Below are 23,351 nucleotides of genomic sequence, written 5' to 3' on the forward strand. Positions count from 1 at the left end.
GTTGTATTTGAAGAGTTACACTAATAAGTCATCAGGGGATTTTGTCATTAAGTTTATCTCCACTTCATTATAATAAGCAGTGTGTTAGCATTAATATATAATGAATTGCATAGCTGCTGACAGACTTATATACCATATGTCACAGATATCAAGCATTTTAACAGCTTTCATAGCATTTTGATGTTGGAGAAAACATGAACATGAAGAAGGTTATGGCTAAAATACTCCTACATTCTGAGTGATCTCACACATTTATGTTACTGCATGTACAACAGTGTAGATTAATAATGTATGAAGTGCAGCCAGTATGTTGTCAGTGTGTGGGTGGAGGAACGGCATGTACTGTGCTAGAGTGGAGGTCTACCTATACATTATGTGCATTATGTATAGTCCCCTCTCTCTTCTGACCTTTAAATCTTGTCTTTTAAGGGAAATGCAGGGGGACAGCTGTTTGGGCTGAAGCTCTCAGTAGAGTTGGATGTTTGTGTATGTAGGTGTGTGTGTGTGAAAGGTAAGGTAAAATGTACAGGACAATCCCTCCTCTGCAAAGCACATCTGCTTCCACAGAGGACTCATTCCATTCATCTCCCTACACCACAGCTCTAAGTAGGCCAGGCTGCCCCATATAGATGCTCTGATGCAAACACACACATTGCTGTCAGAAGCGATTGCGCTTCTGATCTCTGGGGGTTAGAGTATAGTGGATGGTAAAGTGGGAGCAGTAGAACTGGGATGGGAAAGTCAAAAAAAAAGAGGGAAATTTAAGTGGGGCTGCAGCTAACAACTGCTTCTATGATTTATTACCAGAAATTCTCTAATCATAGCCTTAAATTAGACCCACTGCACAGCAAAAATGAGTTTTTCTGCAATTTATTTGAGGCAGACAGTTTCTTTCAATCTCCTGGACAATCCCACCAATAAATTTAACAATACTAAAGCAATGTCTGTCCAGTCTCTGCATAAATGTGACTGAAACACATACTGAAAGACAATAGCAATAATATAATGTTTTCTACATTTTTGTTGTCATTTTGTTGTCTATATATAGGGATGCACCAATATGGATATTTAAAATGATACAGTGAAACTCTGATACTAATTTGTAGGCCTGTAACGGTACACAAAATTTTCGGTTCGGTACGTTTTCGGTTTTCAAAGCCACGGTTCGGTTTTTTTCGGTTCGGTACGGGAAGAAAGAAAACCCCTCAAAATGTCTTTAATACATTTATGAATTTTTTAACATTTTTCCCCCAATTTTTGGACACAATAGAATATAGAAAAACAGGAATAATATAATTCTGCTGCTATAAATCAAATAGAAAATAAAATAAATTATTAATATGACTAAATGTATTTTAAACATTAGTATTGCACTTTTCTCTGACAGGTAGTTTTGAACAAACAAGAAAAATCTAATCACAGTTCTGTCAGTTCACAATCTGCAGAAAAATATCAGCAAAAAAATTCTGCATGAAGTTCAACATCAACAGGAGGGTAAACTGGTATTCTGTTTAAACAAACTGAAGAGCAACATTGACAACAAACTGAACCAAATTATTTATTTTAGGACAGAGAATAAATTGTTTAGGACACTGTGTGTACTTGTGTGTATGTGTGTGTGTGTGTGTGTGTGTTTGAGTGTGCGCGCGCATGGAACGTACGATTTGTCTGGGGGATGGTTTGTTTGTTGTTTTTTTGTTTTGTTTTTTTTTGGTCGGAGCCGGGGGGGGGGGGGGTGTGGTCCGGTCCATAACTAACGTAACTAACGCTGGCGTGAAACGAAAGTGAAACTTTATTTTTATATACTGTCAGTGGCCAACTCCGAGTTTTATTCCTCTGTTATACAGCGTGCATGAGAGAGAGAGAGAGAGAGAGAGAGAGAGAGAGAGATGAGAGAGAGAGAGAGAGAGAGAGAGAGAGAGAGAGGAGAGAGAGAGAGAGAGCTAGTGTGTTTTAGAACTACCGTAGTTCCTAGGGGCCAAACAACGTCCGTCTTATCTCCATTTCTTTCCTCGTTGTTGTCTTTCACCGGGACCTGAAGTGATCCAAACTGGACTGTACTGATGGTGGAGGGTCTTCAGTTTCTTCCTTCCAGGTTCTCATCATATTTGTTTTTTTGTTTTGTTTTGTTTTTTTTACCTTATATCAGCTGCTATTTGGTATTTTGGGTCAATGTGCGTGTCCTTTAATATGTCCGTGTGAAACTTGCGCGGATTTAAAGTTCCGCATTAAACGACATCTTTCGTTCCTTTTTGTCAACATACTGTGCCGTTTTGGTACAGCTGTGTGCCGAACCGAACAGGTGTGTACCGAAACGGTTCGGTTCGGTACGTGTACCGTTACAGGCCTACTAATTTGTTTTGGTTTTCTTTCCTTACAATGCTCTTAACCTCAATGCTACCTAGATATTTTGACCTAGCACAAAAAATGCGTATTAACCAATGTTGCCGTTAATCATTGACATGACAGTTATTACTGAGTCTGACTGCGTCTGTTTGGACATGCCTGACTGGCCTGGACTGGCCTGGCTATTCTTCCATTCATGAAAAATTGCAGTGGCTAATTTTTAGATGGAAAATAGTAGGGATATAATGGTGGACTCATTTGTTCCGAACCGTTTCAGTTCAGGGCCTTTGATACAATACGGAGGTGTACCGAACGAACACATGTAGCCTATATGAAGAAGGTAAACACTTGGGAAGCAGGGTGGCTGCAAGCAGAACCCATGTGCACGGTTTTCTCTAGATATGTTCAGCAGCGGAGAAGTCTCAGCGCCACAGCAAAAAAAAACAAAAAAAACAAAACAAGACAACAGAGAACATAACAGAGGCACAGAAGCCGAGTCAGACGTTCGAAGCATGTTAAGTTTCACTTTCAGTTTTCAGTTTGTTGCAGCTTTGTGGCACAAAAGAGTCCACAGGTTCCTTTATAGCAAAAAAGTTTTTTATTTTTTAACTCAAGTTGGCAAAATCAAGTGAACCTACATCTCTTTTCCTTCACTGCACCTCTGCTGCTGTGTTAAGGCTGTTTTATGCTTACCGCATCAGTGAGCTCCGCACGGCTTCACGCAGCCAATTGATGTCATTTTTACACCCGCGCCCCTTCGCGTGGCTCATCTTAAGCGGAAACTTTCCGCTTTGCGCACCTCAGAAAATTTGTAAAAAAAACACGCGGACAACATGGCCAACATGGCCAACATTCAGGAGCTCCTGGTGGTAGAAGTACAGAAGTACAGGCACGTGTATGATTCATCACACCGGGACCACTGCAACAGCCGTGTGGTGACCCAAGTGGAGACCCAGGGGGGAGCCCAAACGTCCCACGGATTCTGACAGTTGACCTGGCTTTCGAATTTTATTAAACACAGGGAAACAGACACAAATTTCCCCCCGGAGGAGGTGAGTTTATTGATAACTATGTAAAAACAGAAAATGAACTGATGAAATGAGTCGTCATGTTTGGTTTGTTATGGCAATTTCTTCTTCTGTAGTTTTTTTAATGTGATAGATGTGCGTTTGTGGCACACTGCCCCCTGCAGTTTGGGAATAGATGCCACACGGAGCCGCCCGGAGTATAAAAGCACCGTGTGTGCTCTCCTGCCGACTCCCTGAGTCTATTTTCCGCACGTCGCATTCGTGCAGCAAGCATAAACCAGCCTTTACTGTGAGGTCACGTTCACAGCACCTCAGGGAATACTGTCAGGTATTCAAAAACACTCCGTAAATTACAGTGTTCGCCATAAACGAACACTGAACATTCAAAAATACATAACGTGGGGTGCCTGTTCTTGCAACAATGACTGAAAAATATTTTGCAGAAATGTCCTGTGTCCCACAGGTAGTTACGGAGCGCACTATCCCCACCCCCCACTGGTCTGAAGACCCCTGTACTGAAAACGTACCAAACCAAATTTTTTCTGTACTGTTACACCCCTAGAAAATAGTAAAGACATGCTCTTGTCTTTCTCTCAGTCATACACAATACATTCATCCGTTACTTCCACCTTCTGATGACACTACACATCAAAGGTCAACATGATCTAACTAAAGCCAGATGATTCCAAACTCCAGGTGTAAACAGGTCTTGTCCTTGGGGTCTTGGAAAGTAGACCAGAGTCTGTTCTGTTTGAATGGAGTCCAATAAGAGAAGTGGCCCAGTTCTCTGAACAAACAGTTGGTTTCATGACAGTCTATGTTAAAGCGAAGACATTATGGCACCGCCTGGTAAGATCTCATGGGAATGACAACAATGACAGTTTTTTAGATGTACACATTTTAGGTGCTGCAAAAGGTGGGTTCATTTATGCCAGTTCCACAGTGTACCACGGGGCTGAAGACACTGAAATGTGTATCTATCTTTTATTCTTTCTACAATCAGAGTTCAAAGTAGACAAATTCAATAAGCATATTGCTTATATCTGCTCCACTCAACCATGAGATATCAGTCCTACATATTAGATGGTGTTAGAGCTGATACCAATGACACACAGTGATACATGTGCCCTATGTTTACGCATTTTATGTATCAGAAATGCAATTGGAATCTTCCCTCTTTAGTCTGAATTTTGTCCACATTTAGTTTATCTGGGGATGATACAACAAGATTCTACAAAGTCTGCAAAAAAGACAAATGACATTTACCTTCAGCCAGTGTTGGGCAGTAGCATCGCTACAAGTAGCGACGCTAGTAACTTACTACAATTTTCAGTAGCTTGGCGGTAACGTCACTATTTCCTGAATCAAGTAACGTCTCAGTAGCTTAACTCTTTTTTTGATCAAGTAGCATGGTAACGACTACAGACGCTATTTTTATATGGCTTAACACAGTGGAAAAGCAGTTTGCAGACTAGATAATGTAATTATATTATCCACAACACAAGCACTCTAGATCATTCGGAACGGGGCACACACACTGTCTGCACAGGACTCACTATGAACCAGGCGTTTCGCCCGGAGTGGGCGTGTCTTACTGGAACGTCGTCGTGCACGTTCTTGGAAGCACCGTCCCGCGCTTGTAAACCACAGCGCAAACTCTGGGCAGTGATGGAGCTTTTCCCCACTTCCTGTTCTCCGACATCCTCCCGCGTCATTGCTGGCGGTACCAGTGAGCAGACAGCAGATAGGGTATGGAGTGGACCAGGAGCATCATTTTCATGGCGGAGTTGGAGATGAGATCCACACCGCGCACCTGGTCTCACCTGGAGCACTACATAAATAAACTCATAAATAAACTCAACCAGACTGCTCACTGAGACAATATTTTTTCCAAATAAAAATAGGAAATGCGCAATTATCTACAACTATGACAATAAAGTTATTTTTTTTAGACCAACAAACACATGTTGGTTCCACAGATGAACATGTGACCAACATCAGTGGGTCAGTGAGCCCGTTTCCATTGCACATCTGAGAACATTAAAGTCCAAACTGGTCCAAAACACAAACATGTCCCATGTGTCTTTTCCAGTCCAGGCCTTGTCCATTGTCCAAACCTAAACTCTTTGTCTAAGTCTAGTGACAGATCACCATGGCAGTAGATTGGTTTGGTGGACGTCCCTAAAATGAGTCCAGGGTGCTCCAATGCTAAACATTAGTTCCACCTGATACATGTTCTAACCTGAAGAACAAAAAAACACCCAGGAGTGATCCATGACCCCCCTGAAAGACTTCACTCCCCCCCCCTCCCCTCCAGTTTGAAAAACACTGCACTAAAGGAACCAGTTTGTCAGTGGTGTAGTGGTCCCTGGAAAAGTGGGTATACTCTCAATTTTTGCTTTCTTTCTTTTTCAAACACATGTTTTAGAAATAGTGACATGTCAGACTTCTCTATTTAGTTTACCCAAAAATCCATTTGTGGTATTTCCTCACTATTATAAAATGATCCTGAATTAATCAGCAGTTTGTAGGTTTTACTGGTCACACAAGCAGCTGCATGAATGTAAATGTATTCAACATGAGGCAAACATAGGGTTACAGTTATTTTTGAACATTTGTTTAAATAAAATTCTTAAAGGTCCCATATTATGCAAATCTCACTTTGTGAAAGTTTTCTTACAGTAGTGTGTGTTGCAGTAGCCTCATTATGAGGTTCGAATTTGAAAACTGTCTGTTTCCGCCCTGCCTTGCTACACCACATTTTGTGAAAATGCCTGCTCAAACGGCCCAGTTTGAGTTGGGTCCGCTTATGACGACATAAGCGGATTTAACTCCTCCCCCTGACTGTGCCCCCACCCTGCATGAAAAGGTAAGCCCCACCCTGGCAAAGCGAGCCCCACCCTGGCAAAGTACCTCGTGGACAACAAACATGGCGAAGGCGAGACACGCAAGTTGTGGTGTTGTTGGCTGCACACACCAACACCAAAGTTTATTTTTGCTCCCCACTTCCGAGCCTCTCCGAAAAAAGTGGCTGGATTCTATCTTTGATGGTCATGTACCAAACAACATTCCAAAACGCTTGTATGTGTGTGCCCGGCATTTCACGGACGAATGTTTTTCGAACATGGGCCCATACAGCTCCGGCTTAGCACAAAGACTCCGAATCAAGAAGGACGCAGTACCAACGCTTCGTGACCCAAGTACAAGTGTGGGAGATGTAAGTTCTTATCATTTTTTTGTATCTTTACTGCATAACCCTACATTACGGATAAGCTGGTGGTTGTTGATGTGTACGTCTAACGTTAGCATGGCAGCTAACATAGCTCGGTTACTGCTGCTAACGTTTGTGTCCCCGTTAACATGCAAGAGCTGATAATATCAAGAGACATTCAACAGAACTACTTTGAACACGGGCCTTTTGTGGTTGGCATCAGTACAGTTAGCATCAAGCTTGTTAGTAGCTGCCTGCATTAGTGGCGGCAGGCGTCTTTCCGTGTAGGTCCACGAACCCGACACAAACACTGCCGTTTTCCGTCGGGGCTCAATCACGCTCAAGGCAAGAAAGCCAGTGTTTGGAAAGACGTCTGTCTGAGGACATGTGTATTGTAGATGAGAGAGGGGCATTTCAGACAGGTGACTTGTGTATTCCGAACAGCGAACGCTAGCGTAAGCGCGTCCTCTCCCAGAGGAGGGGAGGGGCAGTGGGGTGGACAGATGCGTTCATTTGCATACCCGGAAGCAGGCCCAGAAAACAGCCTGTTCTGAGGAGGGCTTGTGAGAGGGACTTTTTCGACCGCTGAAACTCCGAACAAGGATGATTTTGGGGCGAACAAACTTAATACTATGTTTTGGGCTTCTGAGACCTATATGACGTGACTGAAAAATAGCATAATATGGGACCTTTAAATCTGAAGCTGACGATGCCTCCTTGTTCATATTTCACCTTAAATAAATTATTCTCTTCCACACTTCAAACCCAATCAGATAAACTCAAAAGTGCACTGTCCACGGTGTGTGGACGTAGAGCCCCACCCCTGGGTGAAACGCCTGGTTTTTAGTGAGTCCCCTGCCTGCATAGCCATCCAAAGCATTCTGTTTACTGCCTTCCACTTCCACGTGACTTTAAACTCCAACTGGACCATATTGAGCATTGCTAATTACATCCTGGTCTGCAGATGTCAGTAACTGGCCAGTAATTGTTGGTCTTTAATTATAGTTACTCTGGCATATTGATAACCCAATGGAATTGACTTTGCATGTATTTGGTAATTTAAACATGTAGTTTCTTGTGTTTATCGCCATGTAAGTTGGTGCAACTTAAAGTAGCTTCACATGTAGTGAGCTACTTCTGCGGTGTTTGTGTAACTTAGCTTGCTACATTTGACTGGGTGGTAGCTTCTGTGTAGTGAAGCTTCATTTACAGCAGAGTAACTGGTAGCTTAGCTCACTACATTTTCCAAGTAGCTTGCCCATCACTGCCTTCAGCGCATTCTTCAACCAAAAAATATATCACAAAATCGCAAGATCGATCTACAAGTAGTGATTTTACAGCTTATCACTTCATGGTGTCATCATCATTTGATGGAGTTCATTCACTACAACAGGATGTCATGGAATATGATCAAAAACTCTACAACTACCAATTGACCTTGTGATGACAATGTTTTGTCCTTTAATATTTCTCAGAATCTGGTTGTAATGAAAAGTGCATGAGAAATATAATAGCCCTGAAAGTTTGGCAAACCACCCATAATTCCCTTTTAATGCCTTTATTATGTGTTTTTAAGCCATATGAAGACTCCATAAAAAAAAAAATAAAAAAAAAAGACTGCTTTTTTCTCTGCCATCTTTCCAAAATGGAAAGAGTAATAAAGAAAAGAATTTATAACAAAGAGGCAGAAGAACACAGTATCATTTTGCTGCAACACCCACTAATCTCCAGGCTTTACACTGTAAGAAAAACAACCACCTTCAAAGCCATGATGACTAAGTGCCTAAAATATAAGAACTAATAATGCAACATGTATTATGAAAGGCTGCAGGGAAGGAAAGAGAAAGAGTGGAAAAGAAAAGCAGCAGTTAGACATTAGATAAGAGCTTTAGTAAAAGAGTTGGTCAGAAGAAGAAAGACAAACCCAGAAGCAGGTGAGTGTGTGTTACATATTGGTTTATTAGCACAAGGTGCAGCAGACAGCAAAGAGAGGCACATCTAGAAAAGGAGATTAAGACAGACAGCATTTGGAACAAACACTTCGAACAGGCCGGATTAGTGACACACATTTTGATAGGATCTCTTCATGTGTCTGTATTAAAATAAAATCATAAAATAACAATATACAAAAGTAGTGGAAGCACACTACTGTTAAACCAGAAAAAGAAAAACAGATTAGTATCACTATATAAAGTAAATATGTTATTATAACAGGGTATTTTGATATTAAAATACAATTATTCATGAGATTTTTTTTTTACATTACATCAACAGCACATTATAATAGATATTTTCTCATTATAACACAATATTTTTATGTTATCACAAGAAATTTTCACAGTGTAACAACATCCAGAATTTTTTCTTACTATAATAATACACTACTTATCTTGTTATAACATTAACATTTCAGATTATGCAACAGATGATTGATAGCAGTTCATGCTATATTTTGTGTTGTTACAAAAGTTCCTAGTTGAATGAGAAGTGTTTTTGGGCTCTAACAATATAACAATTTTGCAGTACTATTATAAATGTAAATTTCTTCTTTTAATATGTAAATAATCAGATTCAACTGGAAAAATATCTTAAAACAAAAATATTTGTATTGTAACTTCAAAATATCTTGTTGAAATGTGAAAATATCCGATTAGAAACAACAACGTCTCATTATAATGTTATAAAATGAAAATATCTGGTTAAATGTGAAAATATCCTGTTATAAGATAAAAATGTTTTAACATAACATGACAAAATCGTGTTATAATGAGAAAAAACACAATGGAACAAGGCCTTCATCTGAACATGATGCTACTCTGATTTCTTTTTCCTGGCCTCGTAGCAATACATTTCCACAAAAAGGTGCAGGGTCAAACATTTGTCATGTTCACACACACTGAGCAAATCTGACTCAAGCGCTACTGTGTCTGTAGCTTACATGACCTCTGACCTTTAACCAACAGGCATTCAGAGGTCCTTATCGCATTACAATAAACACATTAGAAGGGAAATTAACACGTGTTCAAATATGGGATGGATGAACTGTGATCTGTGACATTTCGATTTTTCCGTTGAATGTTGCGTACATGTCAATATTATTAAGTGAATTTGTTTGAATAACACAACAGCATTCTTATTGCTTTCACAAACCAAAATCTGAACAGATGTAAATGTCATTGGTAACAAGTACCCCTAAAAAAACTTCACAAATACTTTCTCATAAGTGCCACAGCAGTGATGTATGTAAAGAAAACCTTCTGATTGTTGCTACATTTTGACAATGAGGCTCAGAGAACGAAAGCAATATCAAACTACAACAAACACATGGATTCATAAGAGAGAACTGAGTAAATCACATACAATAAATAGCTGCTGAAACACAGAGATCAAGTGAATAACATCAATGAAGCAAACAACACACTTTAGTAATCTGGAAAAAAGACATTCCTTTTCATTGCTGATTGTCCCTTACTGATTGTGAAGGTCTGATTTTATGTTTTTCTTGGAGGTATAATGTAATTGTCTATTGGCTATTTTTTCTATTTGTCTGTCTGTCCGTCTCTATCTGTCTGTCTGTCTCCAGGATTAAACAAGAACTACTGTGTTGATTTTCATGTAAACTGGTAGAGGGATAAAGCTTGGCCCAAGGATGAGATGATTACATTTGGAAGTAAATCCATTTGGACTGGCTGATACAGTCACAGTATGTCTACTGTCGTAGCAGACGTGTCAAACGGTGAAGGTTTGGTAAATACCATTTCTATCCCAGATTCTCATTGAAAGGAACATAAAAAAATTATTATGGTGGATATATTTATATTGCGAAATAACTTAAAACTTTATGTTATTTGGGTATTATTGTGCTCACATTGTCAAATAAAACACTTATACAATGTTTCAAGATTGTGTTATTGAACTTTTTTGTTCTAAGTGAATGTTCTCCTTTATCTGTGAAATGTCCCCCTTTTCATCATGTTCTGATCATAAAGATGTGGTAATTAATAATATTGACTGATAAATGATTTTCATCGTAACACTTTTAGCTGTAAATTCAGCCACTTACATGGTAAAGTAATATGGAAAAAACAGGACCGCTAAGCATATGTGAGTAAGAGTAACACTACAAAATGTTAGTGTCACTTGTATTGAAGTTGAAGGGTATTTTATTTTGACTAGTCCAAGAAAAAGTTTTAGAAAGTTTTACTGTAACCATTTACTGTCGCCTCATGTAATGCAGTTGTTTTTGTTGTGTATGGATTTCCATATCAAAAGAAGAAAATTAGCAAGTGTTATGAAACCCATTTTGTTTTTATCAAACCATTTCATAGCTGAATTATGGAACAATTACCCTATTATAATATATAGGATATAATGCATTTAATAGTGCATTTGATTGAAGTACAGGACCTGGGGCCTTCATGGAGGTATGAGCTCTTTCAAGTACCTTTCTAGGTCATTCATTTTAATAGTGAAAGAAAGCACAAGAAAACATCCTGTGGAAAGGTGACCATTACAGATGATTAGACTAAAAGCATCTCATTATGAGGAAGAAGAGTCTGGACAGAGCATAAATAGTTCTTTGGTGGATTAATATGATGTATGTTTGTGTGTGTGTGTGAGTGTATGTGTGTATGTGTGTGTGTGTGTGTGTGTGTGTGTGTGTGTGTGTGTGTGTGTCCCTCATCCTGACAATCCCATTGTCCTGTCCTCATCCTGGCACCGGGTCTCTCTATCTGTCTGAACTGTGCAAGAACACAGCCGTTGCTTTTCATCTCATTATGAGGAAGAAGAGTCTGGACAGAGCATGAATAGTTCTTTGGTGGATTAATATGATGTATGTTTGTGTGTGTGTGTGAGTGTATGTGTGTATGTGTGTGTGTATGTGTGAGCGCGCGCGTGTGCGTGCTGGATGTTGGGTGTTGCTGGATCAGGCTGAAAGCAATGCAGACTCAGTCTGAAAGGTGTCAGACACACAGACGAGGGCTGGCTGCTGCATGGTGTCAGTGCCTGCGAGTGGATTTGTGTTAGGAGATAAAACTTTTCAACCTACTGTCTGCTTCACAGTGGTTGTAAGAGAGAGGGGCACAAATCAAATGGGCCACACATGTGCATTACTTTGGGTTACATTGGTGCATACATGTAAAGTTGCCTGCACTGATCTGCATTTTGTCATGGTATTATTTGGTTTTCACATACATTTTTCTCTTCTTTTGGAGTGATCAGATTGGGGTGGACATGGAGACAACATTTCATAGTACGCAGTGGACAGATTGTAATTCAGTAACAAGACAAAAAAGGAGCAAACCAAAAAATTAACAAATTGAATTTCAAATGTGACTGTGTATGAATCCAAAACCAGTGGTGTGTTCGAGGCAGCCGCTTTGCTCAGCCAAGTGAATGACAGTGTGTCTACAAATTATTTGGAAGAACAGTGTGTGCTGAAGTCAGAACCGCGTGGCTGTGTGTGAATGTGCATACATTATGTGTGTGAGATGCCGAAAGGGATGTCTGCTCTGCAAACTCAAGGCTTTCTCCTTCACAGTGGATCAAGGAATCATGGATAGAGCTCATATGTGTGTGTGTTTGGGGAGGGAGGAGAGGAGAGGAAGTGCACAGAACTGGAAGCACAGCTGATTGACAGTTGGCATGGCGACGGAGGCAGGTTCTAGTCCTCTGAAGCATTGGGATTGGGAGAGGAGGAGAGAAAGAAAATAACAGAGGGAAAAAGCAAGAAGAGGAAAAGAAGATGGCAGCAGTTTGGAAAATAAAGAGGTGGAAAAATCAAATCAGTATATCAACAGAAGAGGGTGTATTTAGAGAGGGGATGAAAAATGACTTAACAAATCGTCGAAAGAAATAAGAGCAGGGAGATGAAAGAAATAAACAGTAGAGATAAAAGAAAATAAGAGGGAAAAGGAAAAAAATCAAGTTAGTAAAGCTGTCAGAAACTTAACTGCAACTTATCTAACAACTGCCAAACACTTGACCAACATGAGGAGCACCTTGTTTCACTCATCTTTACCATAATGGAAGACGCACTGAGACCTTAAATTAAAGGTTCAATATGCAAAAACATCAATGCTTGTGTGCTCATGTCAAGTTCAAGTTGGAGTTCGTGCTGTGCTGGGAGCTAGTTGTGGATATCACTAGCATGATAAAGCATATTGATTGCACTTGTTGGTATTGCCGTGTTGGTCTTCTTGTCTATAATTTGACAAAAGAGCAAAAATGGGGAAGCAGGGTAAATGGGTGAGCTAATGCTAAAAACTAGCTTATGGACACAGTCAAAAAGTAATAAACAATAGCCAATAAACTTCCAAAATTTACTCAGCAGTGTTATTTGGTGATCGCGCTGGTGTTAGTGTAACTAAAATGGAATTGTCTGTCAATAATAGTCTAACTAATAGTCTAACTTTTCATTCAGACTTGTCATTCATGGCCTGATACAACAGACATCAAAGCTTTTTATTCACCTGAGAGTCTTTCTAACAGAGAAATAACTTAAAGATGGCTTACCAGCAGACTTCTAAATAAAACAATTGAGAGTAAAATGACTCCTGGAAAAAAACATGACTGCCCTAGTATTTGTAGACAGAAGTTTAACAGATGTTTATGGGAGCCAAGGCTTTTTGGAGCAACATCTAGTGGCTGTCAGGGGTATTACACTTAGAGATACTTGAGTGTAGGCTCCACTCTCAAACTACAGATGTTACTGCTGTATGGGGAAGCATAACTCAGGATCCAGCAAAAGGATTTTGCTGAAAAGGTTACCTTAAACCTCTACATAAAAATCTGTTTACAGGCTGGTCTCAAGATATAGGAAGGAGAGTTACTCACTAAGTAGTTATCAACGAATGACTGGCTAGCAGCACAAAGCAGACTCCAAAATGTCACGTAAGTACATGAGCACATGTGAATAATACATATTGATCCTAGTAATCGTCAAGTAATTGTGGAGTAAAAAGCACAATATTGCACTGTGAAATGTAGTTAAGAGCAACACGTTAGATTGGTCAAATATTCGTCAAGTTATTCCATACTGGTTCTTAGTGTGCCATGCAGAAGCGGTGACATGCAACATCTCGACACACACGTATACATCTGCATTTGCTCCGTCAGTGCTCAGCTTATGGCCTCAATTCTGTGGCCCAGTTACTACTTATACTGTGTGCATCCTATCCCTAGGGTCTGCCCCAAGAACAGTGATGAATGGATCCAAAACACCTAGACAAGGCCAGATGCTTTGTCTCCTAAAGTAGGCCCTGCTACAGGAAAAGAAAAACTATAACACACATTAAGCTCTATTTTTCCATTACTGCTGATTTCATACTGATGCAGTGTGGGAAATGTGACACTGCCTAAGCTTAAACAGAGCATCTGTGAACAGAAAAAGAGCAAAGTGAAAGTAAAATGTGTATTTTTCTTTGTATTCTCCCAGTAATAAGCACACACATCCATGCACACAAATTCATTCTGTTACCATGGCGACACAATCTCATGCTATGCAAATAGCAAGACAGCTAAGTAGCAAACATGCCAAAGCAAATGTCTGATTTACATGCTGAACACTCCTCCCACTGTCAACAGTATCAATCCACACAGAGGCTTTGAGTTACTAATGCACATGAAATGGGTCTGACAGTTGTATCCTTCCCATAATGCACTTGTAACAGCTGACACCATAGGAGACTAAGGAAATAAATGCCATAATAACAGGATATAAAATAAAGAAAATCCATTCATTTCTATTTATTAATTCTTGTGTTAATTTTCTGAGTCTTCTTGTGATAGGCAGAGACAGATCTGATTCACTTTAGTCCAATTAGACAAAAGACTCGGTAACAAATAAATACTAATTATTCTTATTGTGATATTTTTCATATCATGATACTTAGATTTAGTGTTTGCTAGCTTTTATAACATAAAATTTCAATTTTATTTTAAAAATAAATGGAAAAAAACCCCAAAACTGATTGGTGAATCAGGCAATGCATTTTTGTGTCTTCCTTGAATAATCTTTTCATCTTTTTGCAACTTCATTGTTTTATGTCCCCTATCATGTGTTCTTGTAACTAATTGTCTTTTTTTTTCTTCCATCCAACAAAACAAAGAGTAATTGAAAAAAATATGATGAAAAAAAGTGACAGTTTCTTGTTCAGGAGTGTGTATTAAAGCCTAATTATTAGAGAATCCTGAGTAAAATTACCTCATGTGTATCATCACTTAGCCTTTTACCAGGTACAGACTTTGATTCTAGCTGACACTGGAGAGTTCATTAGCTCATCACAGGGCTGATACATAGAGATAGACATCCAAACACAGTGTCATTTACACCAACATGCAATCTAGAGTCACCAGATAACCTGTTAAATTTGGATGATGGAAAAAAGAAAAACCAGTGGAGGAAAGCAGCACCTGCATGGAGCAGAAGATGAAAGCTCCACATAGAAAAGTTCAGGGCCTTGATGACCTTGCAAGGCCGACGTATATTCACTTTTATTTTATTTTAATCGATCACTAGTTAGTCTGATGTCTTTGCAAAGTTTAACACTTTGGAGTAAATGATACTTGAGGTTACTACTGCCTAAATGTATCTGTCCTGACCAAACAACAGACTTTCAGGGGTGGACTTATAGGTAGGGTATGTGAATTCAGTGAAATTTCCAGCCACAACTTTTTGGACACAATTTTGATTCAGCGTCTGACTGTGATGTGGAAACCTGAAGCCAGTCCGAAGCAGACTGAAGATGGACTGAAGCAGGAAGAATCTAGTGCAGTGCAAATGCAGTTTGAACAATTATAGATTTATAGATTCCTAATGTTTCAATTTCCACTGTGAAGATGTACATTTTTAACCCCCCACCCCCCTTTAAAACAATGTCATAAGGTGAGTTTACATCTAAACACATCACATCATATACTGTGAATATTAAGACTTGGTTTTTCATTATTATGTTTTATTCTTGAAATGTTTCATGTTTACTACTTTGACAGGTGATTAAGGAGCTAACAGACTTAAAGAGGGATTATGGCAAAAACCTGAAGCTGGTTTTAGCTTTTGCTCCTGAACTAAACCACTGGTGTCTGAATCTTATAATGCTTCACATCCCTCTGCAGTCTGTCCACATCTAGAATTTGCTCGAACATCTCTTCATACATGGTGTTTCATTGTTGTTTCCATTTAATATGTCATATATGTCCATGTCTTCGATTAAATCATTATTGTCTGTTATTAGGCCACTCATGTACACATATAATTCCTAATTAATTAAATTGGTTTTGAATGTTTACTCCTATTTACTTGTAGCTTTTATCGATACCAATGTTTTGGGGTTTTTTGTTGGTTTTTTTTAATTTGGTGTTTCCATTAAAGGTTTTTTTCGATAGATTGAAAAGCTGATGCAAACACACTGCTGATTTATGTTTTGGAGGGAGACACCATATTAAACTCAATCTAATATTAAGTGATGATTATTTTAAAATATGTTCATTGTGCCTATTGCATATTCCAACAAGATTCATTTAGTAATGATATGTTGCATTTAGTTTAGTTCCTGATACAGTTCAAATTATTATGATTTGCTTTCACACTATGAACAACGGACTGCACTGACGTATAAACGGGAAAAAAAAAAAGTTGTCTTCAATGTCCTCCTGAAATCTTTAGATTGACAGAGTGGAGAAACACCTCAGATTTAGAGGTCAGCAGATTTTGGGATGAAGCGAATTTTCCTGTCATGTTCTCAGGCACATACACACTCTGCAGCTGACTTGTGGGTAGTGTAGTTTGGTACACAGGAATATTAGATTAATGTTTTGTCAGTGGGAGGAGAAAACACATACCACTTCCTTTATCATGCAAAAATCATCAATCATGTCACATGCAGAGCAGTTCTGCAGTTTATAAATGGACCAAGATGAAAAGTGAACAGAGCAATAGAAGAAACAGAAGCTCAGGGGGGAAAAAGAAAGTAATATCTAATGAGGCAATTTCCAAAATGGATCGACATAAAAATACACACACCCACACACGGCAGAAACTCTTCCCCTGTCTGAGTCTATTTCAGTCTGAGCAGACAGCCAGAAGGCAAGACAGAGGGGCTGTTCATTAGGGCCACATCTCTATTCTCTGCAGCTAATTACCTCCTAAATGAGATAACTTGGGAACACGATAAGCAACAAAAACACTGCAGAGTACAAAGGATCACTGCAACCGAGCACTTGAAGTGACTCATGTTATTGAAAGGAGTATGACTGATACCATCAGAGTGACACCTGATAATCTCTCCTTGTCATTTAGGATACAGATACATGCAATGATTATGCAAATATCTTAACTTATAAGGAACCACTGATTAAATATAAACTCTTAAATGATTCAAGTCAGTTCCTGAGCTGAGGTGTGGCTCAGAATGTGATGTTCTGACTCTGAAACAGGCAAATTGCATGGTAAATAAGGTATAAACTTTAGTTTGTTTTAACTTAGAGGAAAACTGGAGTAGAGATGCTGCTGTGTTTCTTAATTGTTAGTTTCTCAGTTCATTTGAGAGTCTGGTTTTGATAACTTTTGTTATGATTTTGCATTATATACATAAAATTTGATTGATTGATTTTCAACATCTCAAAATATGATGCACTTTTTCAAATACTGAACAGTATCACTTGACACACTCAGATGACCAGACTGATGACAGCTAACATTAAAGCACAGTGTCAGTTTTAGTTCGTTAGGGGTAATAGTTTTGAGCACCATTAGGGACAAGTTCCATAATTTTTCCTTTGAGCATAATGTAATTCAGGTGGTCAGAGAGGACATGAGACTTCTACTATCTACTAGTTGCCTGTGTTTTCAGACTGTAGAAAATATACTGTGATCCAGGTTTTGGTCTAATTTCCAGACAGGTAAGAAGGTTGAATATGTGATTGACAGTTGTAATTACAAATAGCTGATCAGACACTATGAGGCGCACCTTGGATGTAATTCTTCTGCTCTACCATGTGTCTCTTGTGGTAGCAACTTCACTTTTTCACAACAGCATGAAATGACTTCAGGGTAATTTATATTTACACTCAGTCTTATTTTTGTTGCACTTTCAGGACTCCAAAAAATGAGAAGGGTTACTGCTAAAAAACAAATAAAAAATGAGGAGAAGAAAAACATCAGTACTGCAAAAAGTCTAAAACCATCCTGCTAAAAAGACAGAATGACTAGGTGGATTCTCATCAATATCCCAGAATGCTATGTATGTCTATTTAAATTACATATTGAATATAACTGTAATTGCAAAACAAAACAAAACAAAAAAAATCCATGACAATTTGACATGTGACACCATCAAGGGGAGGATGGCTTACAAGGAATTGCCATCTGTCTTGAGATGGGCTGCATTCTTTCATTTTGAGCAAGGTTTTCATTGGTACTCCTGTTTTGTACTATCTCTCTTCTACCATTCAACTTTGCATCCCTCAAAGCAAACTGGATTAGTGTATGAACTTCAAATTTTCTGACATTGAAAAAGACAAAAAGTTTCATTCAGGATTTAGTGTCAAAATGTTTTGAACAGTTCGTTGTGTGTCTGCTGAATACAGTAGATCTGATTTAGGTTGTGGTTATGTCTTTCCTGCAGTCAGAGTGTTGTTTCTGCTCTAAATACTTGTGACTTGTTTTTGGGGTTGTGCTTTAAGATGTAAGATTGTTCTATGATTTACACTGTCCGGTTTTAATGGAAGTCTTCTTAATTTTTTCCACTTCTTCACCCAGTTTAAAACATTTGTAAGAAAATTAATCAAGTGAAAAAGTAAGCAGAGCTTACTAATACCCCCACCCGGTCGCACAACACTTTGCCCCTTCTGCTTTCCATCTTTTTAAAAACTTTTCAAAAAATGTCTGAAAAAAAAAGCAAAAAAATGAGAGAAAGGCAGATGTAAAGAACATGTGTGTGAAATTTGAAAAGAACTGGGTGAATAGTGTCCGAGAAATAGGTTGGACATAAATCTCAGATGGATGGACAGACGGAAGGACGGACGGATGGAATATCTGGTATCGGTGGGCGGAGGTATAATAATCGAACATAATAGTCTCATTATTTTTATTAAGTTTACATAGTTACATTACTCATGTCACAATCTATTTCCTATTACTCTGGTAGTATAATACCTGGGTCAGGTCAGTGTCTTCTTTACACTACCACTAGGGAGCAGTAAAGACGATTTTCTTTTTTTTTCCCCTTAGTGGCTTTACGTGGATACTCCTAAACTTAGGTTTACAGTGTTTTCCAGAGTTCTGCTTCGCATCTTAATTGGATGGCAGAAACACAAGAGCAATAGCTTGGGAATTCAGAGAACCAGAAAGGATGTGAAAGTCTTTGTATAACACTTTCTCTCACTCACTAACGCACACACACACACACACACACACACGCATGCACACACACACGCACAGTTAAACTAACATGAGGAAGGAGAAGTAAAGAAGTTGAAAGGCAAGAAAAGATTAAAAGGACATGATTGGTGGATGACAATGACCAGCAGCAAAAGGGAATTGTGGGATACATCTTACCAGGCTTTTGCACCCCCTGAGCCTCTTGCTCGCCGTTCTCCAACGCAGTACCCGCTTCTGCACACACACATCACACACACAAAACAAGTAAACACATTACTGTCTGAGTGTCTGAGCGCTAACAGCTAATGGCGAGACAGAAATCAAACAGCAGATCTGTTCATATGGCAAAAATCTGAAAGTGAGCCTCAGGCTTTTAAAATGTGCAGTTGTCTGGGTCACAACAGGCCCGTTACAGTCAGGATGGGTCAGGCAGAGGGCTGCACAAACTGGCTGGAGTCAGTACAGGATGCTGATGGAGGTGATGCTGTGACAGCTGATTCACCGTTATCTGATGGACACTCATATTAACACATAGCTTTGCTCCAAGAGGGAACTGCATGGACACACAAGTACATATACAGCTCAGACAAGCACAGAAAGACATATTTACATGCACACCAATATTCCACTCTTATTCTAAATATGACAGTATTCTAAACATGACACATCTTGCACATAGCGTATTCTGTTTAGATATTGTCATTGATATTTTCCTTTTCATATTTTCCACGTGTAGATACTATTCAGGCTTTAGCAATCTTCACAGTGCATTCAAAATATGCACATCAAATTGGGTGGAAAATATTTGCCTCTGACTGTAGACAGCCTGTTATGGGTCAAATTATTATTCTAAAAATGGCATCAGCTATATTTAAATTGGATTTTGAGTGGAATAGTCATTTTTTCTTCACTATGTAAACATTTAATTGCAAAATGCATTTATACAATTAACATAGTGAAAAGGAGGTCTGCACTTTACATTTCTCTTCAACAAACATGCAAAGCACATGTAGCCACAACATTTAACCCCTAGGTCCCTGCATTCAATACCCGACATGATATCATGACTCGCATAAATATACGTACCACTTTAATTGGCGTGTTACCTGTACACATTATAAGTGTACAGATATGTATGTTCATGTCGCATCAAATTCCACACACTTAGGGTTAGGGTTATGGTTAGGGGTTAGAGTCATGTATACTGGAGATCTTGGCGTAAATTGACACACGATCAAATGGCATTCAATAACATGTGAAAGCTTGAAAATGCGTACATATATCACGGCAAATGCCATAAGAAGTGGCGTGACATACAACGCAATTAAATGAGATTAGTCTCCAATACCTCTACACATTACTATATAGATACGCATATAAGCAGGCATGCACAAATCCAAACCATGGATATATTCCAGAAAGTACTGTCACAATGCATAATTCCTTTGTGTCCAGTACAACATAAACAATAACAATGATCAAAAGCAAGAGCGCACTCTTCAAACACACATCAGTCATTACTACAGACACAGAGACCACGCAATACATGTGCATCAGAGCACAAAAAACTGTAGAAGAAAAACCACAAACTGTTCTTCTAAGTCTGGCGTGTCTGCTGACAGAGGACAATAACTCGCAGACTGCCTCGCCCTGCTGTTTGGCACTCGGCGTGTCAGCATGTCTGCGTTTGTCCAAATGCATGCGGCGTGCCACAGTTGATCACTGGCAACACCACCCACGGCCCATCCTGCAGCCGGCTGTCACTGACGAGTACCCACACAGAGTCTGACTGTCCGACCAAAGTGTCTGCGAACCAAAACAGCCCCGGCAGCTGAGTCATCCTCGGTTATCTGTCACTTTGTTTCAACTGGTTATTCACTCAGCTGCGAATTTGATCTAACTGTCTGTCTGATTTGGTCTACCCATGTGCCCAATCAGTTTTTAATTTCTATAAACACACGAATATACTAGCTTAATAAATCATGCTACCATATTGAAAAAAAGTGCTACTTTGCCAATATATCACCAACAAGCACTACATAGTTTACCCTTACAGTGTGTATGAACTTCTATATCAGAACATTGTACATTCTCAGGAGTTACAATCTTTATGAATTTTCTGACCTGTCACACATGTAAATTACTATTAGTGCTTCAAAACTACAGTTAGCTGAGAAATATGAAACCCAAAGGTGGGGAATAACAAAGTACTTCATTATTAAGTAGTTTTCAGGTGTTTGTACTTCACATAGGTTTTTGACAAATTTTAACTTTTGCTTCCTATATGTTTTAACATAACTATCTGTATTCTGAACTCCTGGTATTGTCATAATAGGCTTGTTATGAGACAAATATGACAAAGACTTGAACAAAATTTCAATAGACATAACACAACAAAAATGAGGTCAAAGAAGTAACAACATGAACCATTGCAAAAGCGATTCAGACAAAAATGACATGGAAGATGAAAGAAAAAGTCATAAACTGAAAATACACAGAGAATGAAATTATGCAAAAGAACATTTTCTATTCTGGCCAGGTTTCCCTGGAAGTAGAGAAATGGACCTCCATGGGTCAGATTCATTTGTCCAACACCTCCCACAGATGTCCAAAGGTCCTGAGATTAGGATGTCCTTCCTTAGCCCATTTTTGGTTGGTACTAGCCACTGAAAGACTAGGAACACCCATCTAGACTTGCAGTTGTGGAGATGCTCTGAGCCAGTCATCACTATTACCAGCCATAATTATACATGACCCTTGTCAAAGTCACTCAGTTCCTTATGTTGCTCATTTTAGTTTCCAACACACCAGCTTCGAGAACTAAATGTTTACTTCCTGCCTAATATATCCAACCCAGTGAAAGGTACCATTGTAATGAAATAATCAATATTATTACCACTCCTGTCAGTGGCCAAAACGTTATGGCTGTTGGTGTACGTAAGACTATATTTAATACTGTAAAAATTACTAGAATTAGAGTTAACAAATGTTGCTCTACTTTTGTTTTTCCCCGTTTTTGTTTGCCTGATTGTCAGCTGTGCTTATCTTTATGAAATCAAGTGAACATTTTGCTGACAGCCTGACCACAAAATAGTGCCATGCCTCTTAAATATTCCACAGGAAACACTATTTATGTGACAGCTGTTTTTTCACTCAGTTGAAGTAAAAGCCTCATAACTATGTATGAATGGGCATGTTTTTGTTTCTGCATGCAGTGGTAGGTCAACAATCCACCAATACAGGTTTAATTGTCACATCAGCCTCCAGACGTTAGTCTGGTTTTGTCTGTCTTGTCTGTTTTGTCTGTCATTTCCTGTTTTATTTTGTTAAGTCCTCCTCATGTGTTATGTCTGGTGTCTTTGCTTCCCGTTCCCCATTACTCCCACCTGTGTGATTACCTTTCCCCGCCCTGATTTGCCACACCTGTGTCTCGTTTTCTCCCCTCCCTCTTGTGTATTTAAGCCCTGTGTTTCCCTTTGTCCTGTGCTAGTTTGTATTCTCCTCTGTGTGATACTGACCAGTGTTTTTGGATCCTGTTTGCCTGTTTTTTGACCTGGATTGCCTTTTTGCCTCCTGCCTTTTGCCTACCCTTGTCTGTGCCTCTGCCTCCAGCTGATTCCACGTGTGTTCGACCTTTTCGCCTGTATTTCTGGTACGTGAGCCTGCCTGTTCCTAATGTCCTGTTGCCTTTCCGTTTGCTTCCCTGTGTATGACCAGGTTTGGATACTGACTATTCTCTGCTTTCCCCTAGTCGGGTTACCGACGTGTGTGACCGGTCCAGGCTGTGAAGTCCAATCTCCGGTCCTGTCTCTGGATCCTGTGAAGAGTCCGGGACTTGGTGCCTTCAAGGATCTGCTTATTTATATTGTCAGTGATTTATCAGTTATTATTGTGTTTAATAAACACTGAACTTTTACATCTGTCTCCAGGTCTTGCAATTGGGTTCAGTTTCCATACTGAGACCATTACATTAATGCTGCTTCCAAAAATAAATGAGGATGTGACACCCCTTGTATTGCATCTGCCTCCAAGCTGACATCCAATGCACATTTTGTTTAACCAGGTAAGTTAGTTGAGAACTGATTCTCATTTTCAAGAACGACCTGGACACATAGAGACAATCAATTACTCTAACGTTCACACCTATGGGAAATTTAGATTAACCTACTAGTGCAAGTCTGTGGATGGTGGGAGGAAGCCGGATTACCTGGAGAGAACCCACGCAAACACAGGAAGGACATGCAAACTCTGCACAGAAAGGTTCCTGGTGTTGGAATGGAACTCAGGACCTTCTTGGGCGCCACATGAATAAAAAAACAACAAAACCTGTTGACCAGTGAAACATTCTTATTAATGTGATGAGCTGTGGCCACAAGAACAGCAG

The 23,351-nt window shown here is 39.3% G+C and overlaps 1 protein-coding gene across 1 annotated transcript in view; it reads right to left on the reverse strand.

The window, feature by feature from the left end:
• LOC115411692 (microtubule-associated protein 4) overlaps positions 1-23,351 on the reverse strand; it is a 211,925-nt gene that overhangs the window by 116,121 nt on the left and 72,453 nt on the right. Inside the window, 1 exon segment of the mRNA XM_030123907.1 lies at positions 19,145-19,201. Within this exon segment, the coding sequence (XP_029979767.1) occupies positions 19,145-19,201 (57 nt within the window).

This window comes from Sphaeramia orbicularis, chromosome 20 (assembly GCF_902148855.1).
Source record: "Sphaeramia orbicularis chromosome 20, fSphaOr1.1, whole genome shotgun sequence".
Lineage (NCBI taxonomy): Eukaryota > Metazoa > Chordata > Actinopteri > Kurtiformes > Apogonidae > Sphaeramia > Sphaeramia orbicularis.